Raw genomic sequence first — 23,614 nt, 5'->3', positions numbered from 1 at the left:
TACCTTCGTTGCAGGTAATTTCTCCGCTGGCAACTTTTTTACGTTGCGGATGTTGTTTTTTTGTGTGAATGCCCCTCGCTGGGGAATCCCCAGTGCGACCATCTTAAAGTTGAACTACGAATGTTTCACTTGAGCTTTAATGAAATTTGGACAGATTGGGCCAGGTCTTGTCTTCGTCTCGAATTCCGAGTTGGACTGGGGCCAAAATGATCATATGCATATTTCATAAGGCCTTTTTCATTTTGTTTCGCTTCTCGCTGGGAGTTATGGTGAAATTTTTACAACCTCAGATGGGATTGTGGGGGCTGCGCATTTTCAAGAGCCCCGACGACTGTGGCGAACAATAAAAGGCGGAAGCTGGCGGCTGATGTGCCATAACGAATTGTTGTTGCCCCCATTTGCCCCCACTTTCGTACCGTAATTTGCCGGTGATTCATTTTTCTTGCCACCCATTTCCCCACGTAACCTTCCGCCTTTTTGTTTCACATGGTTATTATTTCTTCATCTACAGTCCTAAGTTGTACTTGCCTTTATTTCCACCATCGCAGCCTGGGCTGGAATTTTCCTTCTTTATTAAATGCTACGTATTTCGGCACAGGAGGGATATAAAATAAATGTTTTGGTACCAAGCACCTTTACTATTTTAAATTACAGATGTTCAAAATATAGAAAATATTTTGAGGAGTAACAACACACTGAAATAATATAATCCTTAGGTCTTACCACGAATGAGTTTATTAAAGTCAGCTTTAACACTACTCATAAGCTTAGATTTCTCTTCTTTACACTACAAAACTAACTGATTTTATTAATTTATTATCAGGTGGTGGAAAAACTTTTCCAGCAAAAACAAACTGAAATACACATTCCACCTCCCAAATTTAAGCCCCAAGGCATTCCCAAGTACCAAATAGTTTTTACCATATGCAGCCTATTTTAATTTACACTAATATGTTAAATTTTAAAACGATATACCTTATTTGTATGGTTATTTATTGCTTATTATTGCTCCTCATATTATGACGTTACGTCGACATGTTGTAATGCGATTAAAATAAAACAAAACCTTTTTGTGATGCAAAATGTGTGTTGATATCAATTAGAGCATGTATATATGTATGGCACAATTTTTCTATGAGCATAATACATACTAATTTTAAGGTAGGCAATAACTGTAAGCAAAGCTGTCATCAAAAAGTTCCATAAAGAGGATAATAATAGGGTTTTGTGTTTAATAAGCGTGTAATTGTGTTAATTGGAACATATTTATAATAAGAGGATAAATGTAAGGTTTCTAAAAAATAAAATAAATCAATAAATCAAATTAGTTTAAATGAATTGTAATGGTTAATATAATAAATTATAAAGCTACTTACTTTATTTACAAAAATGTTTGTTTGTTATAAAATGTTTTTGTAAGTTTTTTTCTTTGGCAAGTGGACTTTTAGAAAAATCGACTTAAAATAAATCCTTTTTTAAGCAGTTTTCATTTAACAATTTTATCTTTTATTTTTTATAGATTTTTTCAAGCATTTTTAAGTTAATTAAGTTCACAGTAAATTAAATTGTGATTTGCAGAGTATAAAGTGTTCTTGATTAAAAAATTGTTTAAAAGTTTAATTTATATAAAACTAGTACCCAATTCTAGCCAAATGTTTGCCCAAAAGTGAGGGTATTTTGCCTATATTTGCCTTCAGTTCTTTGCAAACTTGTTTTCAGCTGTTGTTTTTATTGCTGCCGTAGTTATTGTACCCGCATCCGGTGAATTTTGGCATGAAACGTGGGAGGGCAAGGGCTTAGCCATAGCTATGGCATGCCAACAGCGCGTATGAGTGATACACGTGTAAATTTGTTAAAGTACTCGACAAAACGACAAAGGCAGCAAAAGCTGGCAAAACAACAAATGAATGTGCGAATTAAGCGGTAGACAAGCAGAATGGGTCGACCCAATTGATATCGTGTTAAGAGGGTGTTCGAAACGATAGATAATGCACGAGGTGTGAATACAGAAGGATTCGTAAGCCGGTTGACGTTTGTTTAGTCCATGTTAAGTCCTGCTGTGAAAACCCCCCTGGTTCTGGCTTAAAGGGTAACCAACTGAAGAACAACAATTGCATATACCTCCACTTGAGCACACAGTTGCAAACCGGGCTCGCTCGGTGAATGTGTGTATGTGTGTGTGTGTGTGTGTGAGGAGGCCCTCCGACTGCAACTCATGTATTTATGAAGTGTCAACAGCGTCGTCATCATGATGCATGGCACCCAGCACTATCTGCCCTCGGTTCAACCCTTTCTCCCATTTCTCCCCTTTCTCCTCTTTCTCCCATTTTCCCTTGTTGCTGCAAATCCTCCCACCCACTTATTACCACCCCCCGCCCAGCGCTTTATGCACTCACCTGAGCTGAGCACTCGTCGCATTCATTGCGTTTCCTCGTTCATTCTTTTTTATTTGCAAAGGGCCGGACATAAAGTTTTCTTACAGCTAGTACAAATAAATTCTAATTCCTATTTAACTTACGCAAGAAAAAAACCAATATTGAGTGCTATAAAATATAGTTCAACAAAATAAATACAGCTTAAGACTATAGCTAAATTGAAGACATGCAGACATCCCTTTATCTAAACTCTTTTAATTATTTGAAAAATAATATTATTTTAAATATTTAAATAAAACAAGGGACATCGGATTTCTAAAACGTAAATTAAAAGTGCTCAGAATAAAATAAATTTCAGCTTGTACATATTTTTGTTATCGCTTTTTAAGTAATGGATTTGTTTGCTTTACCAGAATTGAATATACAACTAAATGATTTGTTAGCTTCATTCTCAATAAATAATCTTTTGATTTGTATAAAGCGTATAATTAATTTATTTGATCCTATTTTTAACGCGACATTGATCTGTTATTTCATTTATTATTTCCAGATTGAAAGTACTCTTCTTGTAAAAATTTCTTTACAAAAATCTACCCGTATGTCCACTAAAAGTTATAAGCAAATTGAATATGTTGGCATTGCTTGTAACTGCCCCAATACTTTTTGTACAACCCATGGTAGGTTGTTAATTTAGGCTTTATTGCAACACATCAAACATAGAAACAGAGACAGCCAGGCCTGAGTAATATTTGTTTGTTTCACGGTTCCGGTTTTAATTTTACAATTTTTTTTAAACTACTTTTTTGCCCTACTCTGCAACTCAATTGGGAAAGCAAGAAAAGTGTAAAATTGGGGTACAACTGTTGATACTCTCAGTAAATGGAAAAAATAAAATAAACTTTTGACTACAAAGATTCAAACATTAAATATACCTTTTCTTGTATCAACTCCTTAAAAATGTTTAATATTTTTTTAGAACGTAAAATCATGCTGTAATTGAAGACTCCTTAAATAATAAAACTCAAAAGTTTCGGCCCGCTTAAAAAATAGTGTTGCACTGCAAGACTTAAGGGATCTTTGGTATTAACTTTCACAATGTCTGGAATATTTATCCAACAATTAATTATGGAGATTCAGGGTGCCGACCAAAGGTGTGGTACCTCTTAAAAAAGAGCTAAAATGGTGCAGTGGGGAAAAAAAAGCCGAGGAAATGGAGGCGCTAAGGGGAATAAGAATAAAATGGCCGACTGTCGGCGAAATCGTGTTTCTATGTCAAGCATAAATTTCTACCCTCTTCTTTTTCGAGCTTCCACCGTGATGAAGACGGACGATTATGTGGCAAAAAAAAGGGGGCTTGTTGACAGCGCCGGGGGAAACACGGTGGACTTAATGAATGCAGAATCCCAACCCACAGCCACCCCAAATACCCAAGGCAGCAATGCACTTATATCATCTCTCTCCCCTGGCAATGCAAATAAATTACACGGAAATAATTGCATTAAGACAAAGAATGCGGACGAATACGAGTGTGTGTGTGTATGTGTGTGTGTGCTCCCGTAGCAGCGACACCAAAAGTAACTGCACATGTCATAACTGCAGAAAACATTCAACATTCGCCGGCAATTTGCACGACAATTTGCCAAACAATCTGTCAAGCCGGAAACATTTCGCACAGAACTTTCGCTGGAGTAATGAGAGCACTCGCGAAAGTGCGAACGAAGAGTTTTGCAATAATAAAGGGGGTACTTGATGAGCTGTTCGGGGACTTTTTGGCACTGCGCGTCGGCAATTTGGGCTAATCAGTTGGCTTTCCAGCTGAAATATGAACGGATGTTGAGAATTTTACAACTTTTCAAACGGGCTTGATATTTATACATAAAACTTTGGGGGTGCTACAGAAACCAGTAAGTTTTAGAAATCACATATATAGGGGTCTAAATGTATGAAGTATTCGTTTTAAAGTATATTTTTATTTATCGTTACGAACGATACCTTCTTTTGTTTCGTTGCATACTTTTAGACACCTTTTTAAGTGATTTCCAAAACCTACTTATTTCTGTTTATATATCAAGTCTAAATTTTTTTGATTTACAAGTGCGTTCTGTTTACATAATTAAAAGTCTCTCTTTTATAATAAATTATCAGGCTTTGTTTAATAAATATATAACAAGCTCTAAGAATACACCCTAATATATAACCTTATAAAAAATTTAATTTGGTCAAACCAAGGCCATACGAAATACTAAACGAGACGGCCTAAGCCTTTTTAAAAAGCGAAAACTATTTTAACCAAGCGGTTCCCTTGGGAAAACTTCAATTTCAACTTTGCCCATTAGCCGACTAGAATGTTGTGGTAAGGCCAAATATTGCAATTCCCTTTTTTGGGCCAAGTTATGACGGCCTTGGCCAAGAGCCCGGGTCGTCGAAGGCTGTACATCAAAACTCAATAGCCAAAAAAAGGAAGCCCGCAACACAATTCAAAGCCAGTCAATATGGAAGGCAGACAACGAAAGTGGAAAAAAGAAAATGTAGAGAGAAGCTGAAATGAACCGGGCAAGAAGTAGAAACAAATAGACATAGATACACTTGAAAAATTTAACTTGTAAAATGTTCTATCTAAAAAATATTAATAACACAACTTGGATACTATCCAAATATTGGAGGTAATCATAAAATTCTTTTATCAAATTGAATTCCTATTCATACTTTAAGCTTTGTTAAAATAAAGATAGGCAAAATATATTAAAAATGTTTTGATATTTTAAGTCAAAGTTATTTAAAATATTATATGATAAAAAATTTTTAATCAAACATTAATAGATTTTTGTTTTAAGTTTTAATAGATTTTTGATTTTAGAACATAATATCAATATTTTGTGTAGAACTTTACTGGTTCTTCTATAATTTAGCAGTCTTATAATTTTTTTTCAAGTGTAAAAATAGAGGAACCGAAGGGAATGAAACCGCCATATAACCGCACGGTTGCCTTAAATTGTTTTCCGACCGAAAACAGCGGCGGAGCGAAAAGCATCGAGCACATTTTACAACTCAGCTCAAGTGCCTAATTACACAGAGAGGGACGGACTGTTTGCCGAAGAAAGAGACGGTGATAGACGAGGTGAAAGAGACGACAACAAGGACGAGCTTGCGAACAATAGAATGCGAATCGGTAGTTGTTCGTACGTGTGTTGCGAAATCAAAACCGCCGAACAGCACTTGGTTATTTGTGCTGGCCGCAGCAGCAGCAGCAGAAGGATCCTCGTCCTCCGACTTGGAGCCACCCGACCAGCCTGATTTCCCGCATCAACTCCTTCGCAGAACCCATCTCACCCACCGATTCGGGGTTCCAGTTCCGGGCATGCCCCCCGCTTAGGTGGCCATTAGTCCTAATGACTTGGGAGCCAGCTTTGCCGCTGCACGCCCCTTTCCGGGCGGATGGTACGGTGAAGCCTGTGGACGCTTCGCTCCCTTGAATGAAACTCCTGCATTGCAAGTAATTTATTGTCAAAAGCATAATTTAATAATCTATTAAAATAATGCAAAATACTAAAATAAATGAGCTTTTATTTATTTTTATAACAAACACAATTTTTACATATATATGTTACAAAAATTTAAAACAGCCTTAAAAATAAGTTTTCGACGGAAAATAAATAAATAAGTACATCAACAAATAAATAAATTTTTATAGAAACTTTATATTTAGTTTGTTCTTGTTTTTTCTCGCCAAGTAAACTTAAATTTAAGGCTTACTAATATTAAATGATGATTAAATTTATCGATGATTGCCTATCGTGCCAGCTTATCGATAACGTTGATTTTGCAACCCAAAGTGCTGGAGGGACTAGTCTGTATTTGTAGGAACAATAGCATGGAGATAGAGCGAGCAAAAGTGATAGAGGTTTGTAGAAAAAATAGGGGCAAAGAAATGTGGCAAAGAAAGTTGCTTTGTGTTTTTAATTCATTGTTCACGCTGGCTTTGTTCACCCGTCCCTCCAGCCATCTCGCTTCCACCTCGATGTTTGTGTCCCTGTCTGAAAGCGTGTGTATTTTTGCAGCGTTGCGTATTATAAACAGTTAAAAGAACTTTGCGCGCCGCGCCACAAGCCGCTGCCAACTGCCGCGATTTTAATTCCACTTCACCATAAGAAGGGTAATTTTTAATGAGCAGGCGGACCGAGGAGCCAAAGGAGCTGCCGGCAAGGAGTCATCCTGCCGCTTTATCATCGTCTCAGGCCTTCCGTTTCAGTTTCAGGCCAGCTGCATTCAGCAAACAGCCAGGCAGCGAAACAAACACAAGGATGAAATAAAAACAGGGAATACCCTTATCCTAGAAAGCCTTTTATGGAGGGAATATTGACTTGACCAAATATGAAATAGTATTTGAATATTAATTTAGAGCTTAAGCAAATGATAATTTGTAAAATGATCGATATTACAAGCTTTAAAAAAATAAATAAGTAAAATAATCTATCTATTTATAAAGCACAATTTTCCCTTAAAGTCTTTATAAAAACTTTAATACTCCCCACAAGGGTATAATTATAATATAAATAATTTGCGAGCCGGAGAACCGGGGACAGCTACCTTTTTGTTTACGACTGTTAAGAAGGAAAGATATGCGAAAAGGAGCTGGGCGGTGGGCGGTACTGTGGGAAAAATGGGATGGACCAGCATCCGGCGACACCAACATCCTGCTGCACTTAACCCATATTCCTGGCTCTTTGGCATTGCCAGAAAAAGGGCATAATTTGCACGCATTCGTTTTAGTCATTTTCATAAATTACCCTTACATTAAGCGGCGGTCAGAAGGGGAGGAAATGCGGCCTTCATTTTATCCAGCTCTCCGCCGATTTCCAGGTCAATCCGGCTTCGCTTTAAAAATGAATTCAATATGCGCACAGATTTCGCGTATACGGCAAAAACGAGTTAACAGCAAATAATTTGCATGAGTAGAGGACCCTGGAGTTTATTGCATAAACAATATGCCAAGTGAAATTTTATTTTTAATATAATCAGCAATAGTACAATATTGCAATAAAGTGTCGTTTGAAAGAGTTTACTGAATTAAATGCACAATCAATAAACAATGCTTACGTAAGAGTGGCTATTATATAAAGGGTGGTGTCAATCGTTTGGTTGCCAACTACGAATCGTTAACCATTTTGTACGGTAAACAAATAAATGTTATCCCGTCAGCAATTGCCAGTCACCACTGACAATCGAATATCGCAGGGATAATGAAAACATTATAAGAGCAAGCGCAAAAAAGAGAGGTACCATAAAAACGGGTCCACGGAAGAGGGGGGCACTGGGTCGTTTGCCCGACTCCGGTTCGCTGCACATTCGAGTGCATTCAAGTGTGTTCGCTACAATGCTGCCATCGAATGCAAGGCGGCAGGGATAGCTTTACTGTAGAACTGAAAGTACAGTGGAGTCGGCAGGACAATGGCGCTGCCTTGAGACTGATTTACAGCCATGACAAATAATCGGCAGGCGTCCTAAACTGAAGCTTATTGAAAGCACCAAGTTGGGCGCCAACTAATGTAAGGTGGTAGAAGGTTTACTTAACAAGAATACAAGAACGGAATTATCGGCAGGACAAGGCCATAACCCCTTTTAATTTGATTTAAAGCTAGGGCAAACATATATATTGATATTTGTGGTAAATGTCATAATGCTATGCTGACCTAAGGGCCACATGTTGGGCGCCACAAATGTTAATGTGATTGGGGCAAAGGGCTTTCGACTCATTTGATTTGTAGGTTCCGAAATGGCCAACGCCCATTGTGAGCTTACCACTGTGCCAGAACCTCTTTCACCCTCCTTAACGCCCCGACCTCTTTGAAACAGCTACAGTTACAATGCATGCGGATAAACAACGAGAACAGAGAGCAACACTTGAAACAATAATAATAACACAATCAAGTGCCTGTTCACACACGCAGCCGGAGTGTCTGTCTCTTTCTTTGAGTGTGTCTGTGGGTGTGTGTGTGTGTGTGTGTGTATGTGTGTGTGTGTGTGTGTGTGTGTGGCTCTGAGTGCACACATATGCATTCCACCTGAATGCATTACGTATTCGCCGCGTGTGCTGGAAAAGGGGTCTGCCCTGGTCCATACCTCCCTCTGCTCAATCTTGCTCACATTTCTTTTCACACATGCGTTGGCCCATGCCGATGACCCAGCAGAGGACAGGCTATCCATCCTATTCCTTTGTTGGCAAGCCTTGAGGCCATCGTCGTCCCCATCCTCATCCCCAGTTTCATCCGCCGGCACTCGTTCTCCACATGCTCTTCACTCGCAGAAGAGCTGCTCGACAGCATTCTGCAACAATGGTCGTGAGTGGGTTTGTCAGCTTCTGTTTGCCCTCCCGTCTGTGTTTGCTTTTGGGTAATCATCTCGCACCGCCCATCGCCCATCGCCCATCGCCCATTGCCCAAGCCCCCCATCGGAGTCAGATATCCAGGTGGACAGACAGTCGGCAGCCAGCTGAAAGGTGCTAGGCCAAGTCAGGGCTACTTGCACAAAGGCAATCATAAATCTCATTCCCGCGAATCTCGCCCGGCAGATAAGGGCAAAGTCATCAAGTCGATCGAGGTGTTGGTTTGATCCACATAAATGGGTGTGTAGGGATTCTGGACGGTCAAAGTATTAAAGAACAAACTGTCACGAATCTAGTTACTCTAAGATTGTTTGATTTATAAAACATTATTTTAAAGAAGATTTTTGTTTTCCAAATAAAACTTTATTTATAATTTATACTATTAAAGATAAAACGGATAATAATTTAAAACATTTTGTTAAATACTTTATAATAATACTTACACGTTTAAATAAAGTTAAATTTTATTTTTGTTAGTATAACACCATGAAGGTTTATCATTATGTTCTTTATTTTAATACAAAATATTTGAGCTACGTTTAAGTTTCGTTATCTTCTCGGCGCTGACCTTTACCTATATTGTGTGTCCCATAAAAGGGTTTTTACATACCATTCTGGCTTCTTTTAATTATTCAGAAATCCAAATTGCAATCGATTTCGACTTCCATTCTTTGTTTTTCTTCTGGGCAAACGGCAATTTCGTTTCAGATTTCGCCGTACGCGTTTCAATCTCGGCTTTCTTATCAATTAAGCCGCCCTTTGCTCGGCTCTTCCTGTAATCACAATTCCTCCATGTCGACTTCAGTCTGCTCCAAACTTATCCTTGTGCCTTCAATGTTTCTCATTTCACTTTTTCTTTTCGGCGAGGCAGGATCAAAGGCTGGCCAGGCTGCAGCAATATCCTTCCATTTATGCATGGTGCCTGCAATTTATGCGCATCCTTCTGCCAGGTTTTCCACCCTTTTCTCCCAAAGTCTTGTCTGCAAAATGTTGCCAGCCAACAGCCAACACCTTCTAATAGTTTCTTTTTTTTTTTGCGAGGCAAGGCTCCTTTTTTTCCCTTCCCTTTCGAATGGCAACCACTGCTGACACCATTTTGTTTCCACGTGTGTGTGTGTGTGTGTGAATGTGTGTGTAGAGTCCTTGCAAAGGAGCAAAAAATTAAAAATGTGTATAAAATAACTTTTGCCCTTTGACTTTTGGCGCCGTTATGCATTTTTACGCAAGCACTTGGCATCTCTCCGTTTTCGGGGGCCGGTTCGGGGTGCTAAAGGACTTCCAGGATGCCAGGAACGTGCCGCGTGCCATGAATTTCATAAACCCACTGCACATATATCCTTGGTCCTAGCCTTCCCTACACCATGTTTAGCCATCGCTCCTCGTGGCATGAATGAGTTGCTCGTTATAATAAAGTTGCGGCCACAGTGGGGCAATATCCAACGGGCAAACGGGGCATACCCGAAATTTATATCAATTACAATTGTGAATTACGATGCAAACGCTTACCGTTAGTTAAGAGTCGTGCACTGTCCAAGAAGTAGTTGAAATACAAATATGATTTGTGGCTTTCGATGAGTTCAAATTGTATGCACTCTTATGTTCAATGTTTCGTTACATTGTATAAACAACTGAAATACAGAATTGCAATATTATGACACAATCGAACAAAATAACATTCATAAAATGTATTTAGTTATTTCAACAAAAATATTCGACATACCACTCTGGTCCAAAGTAATTATACATTTCATATTTATATAACAAATGGACAATCCTAGACAACTGAAATGCAGAATTGCAATTAAAAGCACAATCAAATAAAATACGATTCATAAAATGTACATAGTTATTTCATGAAATATATTAGACATACCAATCTGGTCCAAAATAATTATACATTTCACCTTCATAGTATTCATTTCATATAGTTTTATTTGCGTTATAAATCGTTTATTTATTCAATTCATATTTTAAGAACATTTTTTCTAATCAGGTTTATTTTGCATTAAAAAAGAGTTTAGGCTGGTTATACTTTTTTTTTGTATTTTTTCTTTTAAGTAAAAGTCATTATGAAAGCATTGAGCTAGACTTTACATTACTTACATGTCAAATATAAATAATTTTGTACTATTTAAAAATGCAGCTAAACCTTAATGTAGGAACGACTTGAGATTAATTGGTTTAACACACATTTACATTTAATGAGTTTTAATCAATTCTCCGATGAATTTCCATCTTAGGACTGATAATCATGATTTTGTAAGCCCGAGAACGAGTACAAATGTTCTGAAAATGTATCCACTCAAATCTCAGTGCAACTTAAGCCTGCAAGTTGGGGAACTTTGCTTCGCAAATCCTTACCGTCACCCCATTACACTTGGCCATCAAACAAAGAAGCCGCTTTGTGATGGGTAAAAGGGCACAGGGCAGATGGGCAGAGGGTCATCCCCTTAGACGACCAACTCCCACAAGCTCACATTCCCGACATGACCTCAGACACATGCCGAAACTAGTGGCGAGCAAAACATGTGCCTGGCATAGTTCAAATTGCACTAAGATTGGGCAGGAGAGCCCATCCCAGCCTGATGGATGGCTAAAACTATTTTGATAAATAGAAGCTGCAATCAGTAGAACATTCAGCTGTTAGACCTTCAAAAGATTTGAAAATATCTTACTCCTTAAGTGTATTGCTCCCAGCCATAATTGAGCAGTAACACATTATTTTATTCATATTGTTTACGATTAAGTAGGACTGACTACAAAACATTGATATATTAAAAATCAACTAATCAACTGGTTTTCAAATGTGTACTTTTATATATCGAAAGTTTTTTCATGTCCTTTTATTTTGGTTTTGATGATGTCCATTATTTTCATTTTAACCTTCTTCTATTTTAAATTGACATAAGTCTTAAGTTAAGAGGGATAAAAACTGCTGAAAAAACAGTGCTCTAATGTTGAGATCTACCTTAAAGCGATTCTCAAGCGGCCATTAACTGACTTGGGTTATTTTTATCCATCATCCAGCGGAGGAATGGGTGGATGACATCGATAGACATTTCATGGGCGGTTCCTTTCGCAACTCGGCGTAATGTCAGGCCTCTTTTCTGTTCCTACCTACTGTCAATAATTTTGTTGGCAACACGCCACAAAAAAAAAAGCACAAGAAAACAGAAAGCCACGGACCTGTGTTTTCAGGAAGCAATTACGGAACACGCGGTACAGCAAAGTACAAAAACGTAAAGCTCTGGTGCAGGGGTGCAGATTGTAGCTCTGATAAATTACTTCGTATGCCTTACATTTGAGCCAGAAGAAAGAAGTGGATTTGCTAGAATTTTTGATTATTGAGTTGTATTTTTATTGCAAACTTTTTCTGTTCTATATTTTTATATATGAATATACATTTTTCAGCTTGTCAAAAAGTTCTTTTATTATTTTCATGGAAAAATACAAGTACTCGATTTAATTATTTTTTTTTTTTGTACGTGCTTTGGAATTTGTTTTACTCTTGTTTAAAGTTTCACTCTTTTGATAAATCTGAAACCCCATTAAAAGGCATTTGCATACATACTTTTTGTAAACAAAAAGTCGCAATCTGTTCAACCCTTATTTGACCTTTATTTAACGAAAACCATTTTCTTTTGGAGTTGATACTGCGTAAAATGAAATGAAAATTTAATTTAAAAGTTTACGCTCATGAATTTACATCCTTATATTGTTTAAAAAAAACAATCATTCGTGTTCTTTTGAATTTGAATTAAAATTTTTTGGACGTAGACAAATTTCAATGAAATTTGCATTCTTCTTTTTAGTTGTCCATGTTATACATACTCGTCGCTTAATTAAAATTAAACATCTTATATAGTTAAGGTTTCTTACCATATTCTTTGGCGCTGGAAAATGTAAGCTTTCTATTAAATTAAATTAAAACAACGTAGTTTGTTTGTTTAATAAAGTATTCAGAAGTCTGACTCAACAATTACGGTAATAATTTATTTTAACTTTTTTAAAAATGATTGTCTGGGAATTATAAACATTTTTATTGATTTAAAAATAAATGAAGTAATAAAGAACTTTGCTAGAAACTTGTGTTTGTGGTGATTACTATAATACTACATTATATACACCAATTTGTATTAAAAAAAAAAGTTTTATAACAATTTTACATATTATAAATTATAACTACTGTTAACTATTAAGTATTTCTTACCCTCTCTGTTATTATTATATCTACATAATCGTTTAATAACATCAGTTTTCTAAGCTCTTCAGATGCGGTTAGGCATATTTGTGACTCTGAATGGCCCCCAAAAACTAAGCCTCTGGCTTGTAAACATGGGTGTTGTATTACTAGGGTGTTTATTTTTTTTTTGGAGCGGGGGTGTTCCACGAGTGTGTGTGCGTCATGTTTTGGTCTATGTTCTGTGTTGGTAATGAGGTTGTGTTTGCATGTTCACTCATAATACCAAATTTGGAGCTGTAACGCTGCTTTATCTATAAAACAACGCTGATGATGACGCAGCGGCTCAGGAAGCGCTTGGATGCTGGAGGAAGTGGAAAATGGAAAATGGAAAATTCGGAGCGCAATAAGGGGGCAGGGCAGGGGCAGGGGCAGGGGCAGGGGGCTGAGTGTTATGGTTCCTGTCTTGTTCAATGCATTTCGCATTTTGACATGTAATTAAACGTTTTGCGGTTGACAACGGCACGAGAAAGAGGGCATAGAGGGCTTGTGGTTCGCAGAGCCATTGCCATTTCCATTGTCATTGGATATCTGAACCCCCAGCCGAAGCCTCCGATATATTCCACGTTCTACACTACTATACGACTGGATGTGTATATATGGCACTGCAAAAACATACATATCTCTTACCACGTCTGCATAAATATTGCGGCTGAAACAACAAAAGGCGGCAACTGAACGATTGATGTCAGAGGAAATGCGTCCTGCAAAACCCACAGAGTGAAAATGCTGAATTCAAATGAAACAATATCGAAGGCAGAAGAGCAAACAAAAGGTTACGTCCCGTCTCAATTTGTAATTCATTAAGTGTCAAAGGCGAACATATATATCAGTGGTTAAACAATTTTGTCGCGAGTAAGCAATTTGTTGCGGTTTTAAATTCGCTTTTCGAGAATTATTATTCCCCAAACCAAAAAACATTATTACTAACAGCTTAGCACCTAAATAATTCTTCTTCGTTTTTGACAGATGAAAATTAAGAAAAAGGTACAAAGTATTTTATTTAAAATATTAAATGAGTCAAGGGCTAGTAAATTCAAGACATGGTACTTTCATAACTACTAAACATTCGAAAAAAAAAACAATTAAAATTAAAGAAACCAATATATTTTTACTTAACTTGACATGTAAATGTACGGCAATATATCTGTAGTTTAATTGGCTTCTCTTAGCTAAACTTAAATAAAAAGAATTTAAAATGTTTTTGTGTTGATAGATTAAGTTTAAGTCCTACGTCGGGGACCAGCGTTTCATTTGGAATTATGAATATGCCCTGAGTGAAATGATTTTAAACTATCAGAATGAAAAAACGAAATTAAGATGCACTTTGAATACCATGTATCCCACGTACAATTATTATCTCTTTGAGGTCATTGCTTAAGTGAACTTCGTGGAGCTGAGCTGCAATTAATTTAAGACCAGACCGAAGGAAACCATCTTAAACAGCAGCTGCATCGCGACGAAGTTTCGCTAAGGCGCTAAAGGCAGTTGGAGGTCGACCAGGGGTTAAGCGGGGGTTTGGGGTTAAGGTGGGGGAGCGAAAGTTTTTGTGGAAATGAGGAAAATAACATTTCATTGCATACTTTTAGGGCAGCGCTGCTTGGGTTAACTCAATATTTTCTTGGCTCCTTGTGGCATTTGGTTGTTGTTGTTGTTGTTGTTGTTGTTGTTGTTGTTTTTGTTGTGGCTACTGCTCGACGCACTTAAGCATGCATATGAAAATGTCGGATTCTAGGCTTTAATGCCCCACTTTCCGCTGCCGAGTGGAGGCGGGATGGAGCGAGCATTCAGTCGCCCATTCATTCATTCATTTTCGCATTTCACTGGCTCACATTTCTTTCTCCAAATTGTTAAAATGGAGAATGCAAAATAATTGCGTGCACCCCCCAACCCCAACCCCAACCCACGCCCACGCCCATGCCCATCGCCCCCACCCCCAATCGCCTACCACCCGCCTTATGCAACATTTTGCCAGGCATATAATATTTTGCTCTTAATTCGTTAGCAAAGTTTCGTTGCAGCCAATGCAAGCTTCACTTTAAAATTGCAATTGATGCTGAGCAGTTTTTCCATTTGGTCCCAGCCATCAACAGTGTTGCCCACCGTAATTGATAAAAAATATATATGGCCGAATGAAGCTCACAAAAGCTACAAATGTGTGGAATTTAGCCCACGAATAAAAATAACATTAAATTCGAATTATTATTTGTTCTAAAGGATTTTTATAAATATAATTTTTTGGCTCTAAATGTTTTTTTTTTTTATTTTAACAACTTGTATTTAAATTAAATTAGTAAAATTTATTTTGATTTATTTTGTTAGATTACTCAGGATTCAAGTTAGTTTTTATTTTACCTATATTTATGATAAATAAATACGGGAAAGTTAAACAACGTTATGTTCAAAGGATAAATACCGATTAACAATGAAATGTTTTTTAATACCTGATTTATAAAAGAATTCCCAGATTCATTGCAACCCTTTTTTTTTTGCGACAAACAACAAAAAAAAGTCCAATTTGGCAACTCTGGCATTCGTTCATTAAAGGGAGAGAAAGAGAAATGCGTATTTGATTATCTTTCGGTTCGGACTACGGACCAACAAAGCCATACAAATGGATGCCACAAATATGCATTTTGCAGGCCAAATTGTGCATTTGCCGATGGAGAAAAGTGCTCTGGGGGGGAGAGGGGCGGGATAATATGTGGGCGGGGTCTCTGGGGAGAGGTTTAAAAAATAGTTGCAGGACTCACAGCGGGCGATACGAGTTGACTTGGACTCGACTGCAAATGCAGTTGCATTCGATTAAGTTCTGTTTACCCAAGAAGCCAAACACTCGGTTACACCATTTTACTGCGCTGAAGGAAGAGTGGCCGGCCATGTCCTGTGTACCAAATAGTATTCCATTTGGCCAGGATCTGGGAAATCACTGGGAAGGAAGCCAACAAAAATTGTCTAGTTTTTTTTTTTTTTTTTTGGTTAAGGAAGGATTTTGGCACTTGGAAACATTCTGATATTCCTTTCTTTGTTTTTCTCTGCGTTCAATATCACACACTTGTTTGAAGTACTTTGCATATTTCTTGTGGCAAGCAATTTAGTACATTTTTAAGGGCTACATGGAATTTTAATTCTATAGATATTAGTTATTAAGTAGAAGCTTGTAACTTTTTTGATCAGCAAACCACTGAGAATTTTTAATTTTCTTACGATACTTTGAATTAAGAGAGAATATTAGTTATATCTCTGTAATATATATATTTTTATAACAAAGTTTTATTTTATTATCATGCCTTTTGAATTTAATTCCATCAATATAACTTGCATCAGTGACATAAGTTTTTGTTTAATACAAATAGAGAATATTGCTTGACAACAATTCAAGCTTCTTAAATTAAAAGCATTGCTCCCCTTTTATTAAGTTTTCAAAAAACAGAAACTATCATGCAGGTTGTAGGCATTTGGATAAGATTTTCCATTTGACAGGCGCTTCGGGATCCTTCGAGGGAGTCCCCACATGACTCCTCCTTCGAAGCCCATAAACGATAACAGTCCCAAACACACAATCCTTGAGTCCTCGGAGCCGGGGTAAGGTTAAGTCCTCAGCAAGGATAACCTTTGCGCCTCGTGTCCTTTTGAACGTTTGCGTGGCCATCGAGCAGTCAGCCTTAACCCGCATCGAGCGGAGGCTGTCAGTAATGACCCACTTGTGCCCCTTTGCCCGCCCTCCCCTGCCTCTTTTCCCCTGTGTTTTAGTGCATTCAAATGCTCGCTCATCAAAATCAAAAGTCAAATTGTCTGTCTAAGCCAAGGAAGCAGCCATAAACAGAATGCTGGCCAGCAGCGCTGCCAATTTTTCTGTTTTATAGCCAAAGTTCGCTTTGTTTTGGGATTTAAAAATGGGGCTAAAAAGGGTATTTTGGGTATTTAAAAAAAAATATTTTGTAATATTCTTTCAATGGGTTAAAAAAGGGCTGTTTTCTGTTCAAATATACATTTGAAAGTCAACAAATATATATACTTTTATTAAAATGGGTTAATATGGAAATATTTGTTATTTAAATTAATCCAAATTATTATTATAAATTTTATTATAAGAATTCAAAATTAGAGAAGACACAAAAAATGTACTTCATCATGAAAATAGATCAATATTTTCTGCTGTTCTTTGCATACATATTTAATGTTTAAACTTAAACGCTTAATATTTACTGTAATACAACAATGTGTGTGTATACTAAACAACTGGGCAACTTAAATCTTTACCTGGGTAATAAACAAGAGTAAAAGAAGATGGTTCTAGCCAAGCTGGCCTAATTCGTATCCCACTTGACTACATTCTGTAATCCGTATAAACGGCCAGCACTGGCTTATTGGGGAATGGGAATGGGAATGCGAATGCGAATGGAAATGGGGATGCCTCCTCCACGCAATTGCTATTAAGTTCACTTTATGTCCAGAAGTCAAAGTGAAAGTACCAGGCGATGGGAGGGATGTGGGCGATACGATACGATACCCTGGTACCGGCTGCTATTTATTTTCATTTTCGTGCATTTATGGCTTTATCTTCTCCTCTCTGACACTTTGTCGTTTTTATCGTTGCAGCGTTAATTCGGTTAAGCACTTAAAGCGACCGGGGCCGGTGGTCCACATGGACTGGATGCGGAGCCATGCCGCGTTGACAGCGTCCTCGTCATCCGTTGAGCAATCCGCCGGACAAATTGGCCCACGCGGGGCACCTGCCTAGTTTGAGTCGCATCCAGCGTATCGGGATACTTCCAGGCCATCATGTCCAGCAGTCACTCCGGCACAATGGGCCGTAAGCGGGCGGGCAGTGGCAGTGCTGCCGGCAGTGAGTATTACTATGCTTCCGGCGGACTGGCCGGACTTGCAGGACTTCCAGGATCGGGCAGCGGAGGCGGAGGCGGTGGCGGTGGCGTCGGTGGAGGAGAGCAATTGCGACGCCAGCGATCCGCCGAGTGGCACAGTCACGGTCGACACAGTCACGGCCACGGTCACGGTCACGGTCACGGCCTGGGTCACGGCCTAAGTCACGGCATGGGGCACGGCTACGGCAGCAGCAGCGAGGACGAGTACCAGAACACCGGACAGACGACGGCCTTCGACACCCAGCTGCTCGCCCAGCTGCTGCTGCAGAGTCAGCAATTGGCAAGTGAGTACCCAGGCAAATACACTCAGAGAAATGTGGTAAAAAAAAAAAACCAACTCATTTGGCTAATAGTCTAATATAGCTGCCCTTAAAGGTGCAATTTCGGGGAGCTTTTAAAATATAAAACATTTTTAATGTTTCTAGTCCTGGATAGTATATAGCATAAAATAAACTAAACTCTGCGAAATTTGTATCTGCAAGTCCTGGGTCTGAACCCAAGAAAATTGTCATAGAAACTAAACTATTGTTACAACAATTTTAAAAATAAGATTTGAAAAATTTCTCAATGAGATAAGTATTAATTTATTTAACCACGAATGTGGTTTAAAATTAAGGACTGTTTTAGACTCTTCGGATTAGAAATGAAAGTAAAAAGTTTAGGCGTTATATTATTCAGTATTGAATTAATACTTCATATACTTTTATACTGTCTGTAATTTGTATTCCAGACACAATTGTTAAAAACAAACTTCCATTTTTTTGGGTGTGCAGTTTATTTATGACACACTTCAATTAAAACTACTAACTAAAGGAATTCAGTAAGGAAATGTTTACTCAGCAATCTAAAGTCTATTCGATTATATAATTTCGTTTAGAATTCCCCCTTTTGTTCCGCCCAGTGTAGTCTGAAGGATTTTCTTAGTATGGGTTTTAGGAACCAAATGCGATTTACCAGTCGGTCAAGCTAGTAAATATTCATTATTTAATTTAATTGAATTATTCAGCTGCCGCAACTGTGACGAGGATGTCGAGTAACCAACTAACCGACTGGCTTAGGTCCTGTCCCACAAATCGATTCCAATAGCTGGCCATTGAAATGGAGCTGGCCAAGATGCTGAGACAAATCGGCGGGAAGGGGAAGGGGGCGGGGTCTTAGCGGTGAGGGCAGATGTGGGCACTGCTGACATTTCTCTGATTGAATTCAGCAAATCGCCCGATGTAACCGATGAGCCACAGTGAATGCTGCCCGGAAAAAACCTGAACAGCTCTAAGAATGTTTCACATATTTTGTTTTTATTGTTTCTATCTTTTGTTAAGGCATTTAGAAATTTGAAATTAAATACAAATTTTATAATAGGTACAATTTCTTTGTCTTTTATTTCAAAGACTTTTTCATTTTCAGAGATAAACGTTATAAATTGTAAAGCATAAGAAAAAAGCTAATATTAATTTGTGAATTTCATTTAATAATCAAACATTTTTAAAGGCCAGTTAGAAAATACTCTTTTTTTCACATTTACGAAAATAGTTATATATTTAATTTTTCATTTTTAGAGCACCTAAAAAATATATGCATATTTGAGTTATAGAGCAGTAGAAAAAAAAGATCCCTTATACTTTTAAAGGTTGCAACTACGTTGCAAATTAAATCCTTTTTACAAGGATATAAAATGAACGACATTAACTGCGAGTTTTCACTGTACTTGACATTACTCCGATGGCAGCACCGCGAACGTCAGCAGTGTGCAATTCAATTACAATCAAGTTGGCAGCGCCGGCCTAATGGCCGATACAATGGTACATCCTCTCCGACGTTATCCCCTCCCTTCGCCCCACTTTTTCGTCCGATTTTTCCGCCACCCCCCTCCGCTTTTCCCGCCCACTACTCCGCCCACTTTCCCGGAGCGAACTTAATCGAAGCATAAAACGCAAATCGCAGCGACTACCGAGGCAAACGCTCTTTTTTACGGGCCGCCTGCATTTGTTTCCTTTCATTTTATTGTCTGTTAATATTTAATGCAATTTACGATTCATTTTTTACAACCTAATAACGCTCTGACGGACGCGACGGTTCCTCGCAAATTGTTTGCCGGCCGTTACTTTTGTGGGAAAATTGAAAGGCCAGCTTTCCCTTTTTTTGCCAGTTCGCCAGATTGCCAGTTTGCCTGTTTGCCTGTTTGCCAGTTTGCATGCAGCAAAAACAAACAGAAGTGGATTCCTGCGGCGTGGAAATTGCACATTTTGTTCTACGCAGAGAGCTGTTCAAATGTTTGCATCGCAGTGTAGTAGAACATGGAAACATGTAACTCTTAAATTCACAGATTTTTTGGGCTTTTTAATCAACTTTCAATGGTCGGTTAAAGAGCGAAAGCCAGAAAAACCACCAATTGGAAATAGTAGTTCATTAGTTTCGGCAAGCCTTAATTTATATGTCCTTGTTTGTTTATTTTCTATATTACGAATATATTCGATTTCAAAAAATATGAATAAGTTTAAAAACAATAAGCTATGCCGATTTTCCAAAGAATTTTTCAATCGTTTATGGCAGCTGTAACTATATGATCCATTGACTGCATTTTTACGTTTAGTTAAAAGTTTTCAAAGATTTTTTAATTTATTATCCCCCAAAATATCCCGGTTTTTCGATCAAATATATGTAATATATATTTGGACCATAACAATGAAAATATTTCGAAAAAAAAACTTAAAAATGAGTAAAATAAAATGTTTGTCAATTTTGGTTTGCCCTACCAATGTAAAAATTGGTCCAATAGTGGAATGTCCTATCTCGCTGTATTCGTAATAAAAGTTCAAACCGATTGGCAGTCAAATATAAATAAAATTGTTGTTGACACGATGCGAGAATTGGCAACAAAAAATGTTTGTTAACTAGTAAGGGGAGTGTAAGATAGGTCACCCTCTACTCTTGTTTTGCCCAATTTACCACATAAAAAAGCACAAAAAATTCGTGTTTTCAACAAAGCTTAAAAGCAATTACATACACTACCATACACTACACTCTACACATATTTATTTTTAGCTACGAAGTTTCTAACCTGATTAAAATATAAAGCTTAATAGACAAGAATTGTTATTATAAAGTTGTCAAGCTTGTTGCGGTGGGAATATAAATATTTTAATTAATATAATAAACATAATTGCCATACTAACTTAGCTAAATTGGTTTTTGTGTTTTTTTTTTTTTTTTTTTTTTTAATTTACAGGCATGGAGCACTATAATTCGGACTGCGAGCCGGACTACCTGAGACAGCGCGATCGTCACCTGGAGGACGCGCCATTGGACGATGCCCCGCCCCCCGTGGCGACCGCCCCCGAGGTGACCTACGCCCAGCCGCACCAGCAGCGCTCCTCGATGGGATCGCCACTGAAGTTGGTCTCCACCGTTTCGGCGGGCAAATACCAATCGAACGCGAACTTGGGCCTGTTTCCCAACAGCAGCAGCAGCGGTGGCAGCAGCGTTCAGAATGCAGCCACTGCCAATACGCCGCGCAGCACGAACCCCTTCCTCAGCTCGAAGTTTTCGGAGGAGGAGAACGCGCTGGACAACATCCTGAAAACATCGGCTTCGTCCTCGACGGCGGCCTCCAGTAATCGCAGCCATCGCAACCGCAACACACTGAATCGCCTGAGTGGCATGACCAGCTCGAGCAGCGATTCGCAGACCCACCAGCAACTGCAAATCGCACAGCAGCAGCAGCAGCAAGCAGCAGCAACAGATTGCTGCGGTGAAGCAGCAACTGCTGCCGCCGGAGGACAGCGGCGACGATGAGTTCGTCCTGGGCTCCCTAAACGTGGACTTGGACATGGGCAACGTCAATGGCAACGTCAATGGCAATGGCAACGGCAACGGCAACTACAGCAGCGGCGGCGAGTCGGAGGAACCGCCGCCGGAACCGGCGCCCCCGGAAATACCGCCGCGCACCCAGTCGCTCCTCATGTCCCTACGCAAGCACTCCGACTACAAGCTCAAGTACGAGGAGAAGGGCGACCAGAAGCACGAGGAGTTCATACCCACCAGCCAGCTGCAGAAGGGTGAGTTCAGTCGCCAAGCTAAGTTTAAATATAAAAGAAAAGGCTATTTTATGTTCGCTATTTTACCATAACAAGTAACAAAGTGATTTCATACTTGAAAAGGAGTCCAAAAGTATGCACCAAAAATGTAGGCAAAAATAAATCCCAACGAATTTTATAATTAAAATATTTTGTTGCATACTTTTAGACTTTTTATCAAGTTTCCAAGCCCTTCCAATTTTTGAACTTTAATCGAAAAAAACACTTCGCATTTAAATATTGTTTAGTTTTATTTTATTTATTGAGAGTTAATTCAATTGTTCTGGTAAACCAGAATTCTTCAATTAGTTCACAGCTATTATTGACTTAAATATGATATTAAATTTTGTGACATTTTTCCAGTTGTTAATTTTGGAATATACGATTTTAATAAGTACCGACTTTCCTTGTTGCACTCGCTTAACTTTTATTGAAAATAAAAAATATAAATAAAAATTTAAATATTTCTTGTATGATTTGAACTTTAATTCTATCCTATAGTTCTTTATTAAAATAACAAAGGGGAATATTTAATTTAACTAGGAAATAAAAAGCAGGGAAATTTCATAAAATCCCTCAAGCTTTTAGTCCTAAGCTTTTTGGTACACTTCGATGTTTTTCGAAGTGAAAGCTTTTGGTCCTGATGAACAAGTTTTCCTTTAACAGAGTTGCCACGGGAATGTAACATTTCTGTTAAGGGTTAAAGCTTGGGACAAGTTTCGAAAGCTTTCAGACTGTTCCTAAAAGTCCTTACTTCATTCTGTTTTTTCTCTGTTATTTTCTTATAGATTATATTATCAGCGATAACCTCCGCTCAGATCAGCAGCTTAAGCCTCATTCACCAGGCGACTCAAATGGGTAAGTGCAATACAAATATATATTTCTAAAATACTTTTGAAAATGATGTGTAACTTTGACATTTAAGGGAGGTTAGGCATCAAATCATCATACAAAGAAAGAACTTTCTAAAATGAATATTATAGCTTGGGATCTTATAAACATTTTTTGGCAAATACACTGAATTATCTCTTGACAATATTCTCAACTTTAATTAACAATGTTTTTTTCTTCACCACAAGATCTTTCCCTGACCAAAAAATTTGTTCGCTCACCTATGGAAATATTACTTCTTATTTAAAATTTTTCCTGTGGTGCAACACATTTATTAATGACTCTGCGTGTTTTTTTTTAAACTAAAGTCAACCCAATTTAAATAAATTTTCCCGGAAAGACTAATTTTGAGGATTAAAATACATATAATTGAAGTTTACATTGAATTTTTTTTTTAATTTAATTGGATTTTACTGATAAGAACTTGTTTTCCATGAACTGTAGCTCGGGGGTATCTTTTTCTTTGGATTATTCGCCCTGTGTGCTGTTTCTGTCATCGAATCCCGACTTAAATCCATCAAGCGGAATTTTTCGGGGTGACCAAAGTGGGTGAAAGTACAGCTCCGAAGGAACCTCCACAATGTCAACGTTTGCCCTCTAATCTCCGGCTGGACTACAGCACTCTTTGAAGCTCATGTTACCCAAAACCCGTCCAGACAAAAGCCAACAGATGCACTTAAAAATATTGGAGAACCGAAAAAAAAATTGTCGAAAAATTTGGCGCTTTAATATGGGTAACAAAAAACAATATCTTGTTGTTGAAAATC

General features: G+C 38.0%; 1 protein-coding gene across 1 annotated transcript in view; it reads left to right on the top strand.

Moving 5' to 3' along the window:
• LOC128265097 (teneurin-a) overlaps positions 1–23,614 on the top strand; it is a 246,366-nt gene that overhangs the window by 68,789 nt on the left and 153,963 nt on the right. The window contains 4 exon segments of the mRNA XM_053000913.1: positions 17,600–18,167; positions 21,110–21,608; positions 21,610–21,938; positions 22,745–22,814. Coding sequence (XP_052856873.1) covers positions 17,783–18,167; positions 21,110–21,608; positions 21,610–21,938; positions 22,745–22,814 — 1,283 coding nt within the window. The 5' untranslated portion in view covers positions 17,600–17,782.

This window comes from Drosophila gunungcola, unplaced genomic scaffold, assembly GCF_025200985.1.
Source record: "Drosophila gunungcola strain Sukarami unplaced genomic scaffold, Dgunungcola_SK_2 000093F, whole genome shotgun sequence".
NCBI classification, from domain to species: Eukaryota; Metazoa; Arthropoda; class Insecta; order Diptera; family Drosophilidae; genus Drosophila; species Drosophila gunungcola.
This window is presented reverse-complemented; position numbering and strand designations above follow the sequence as displayed.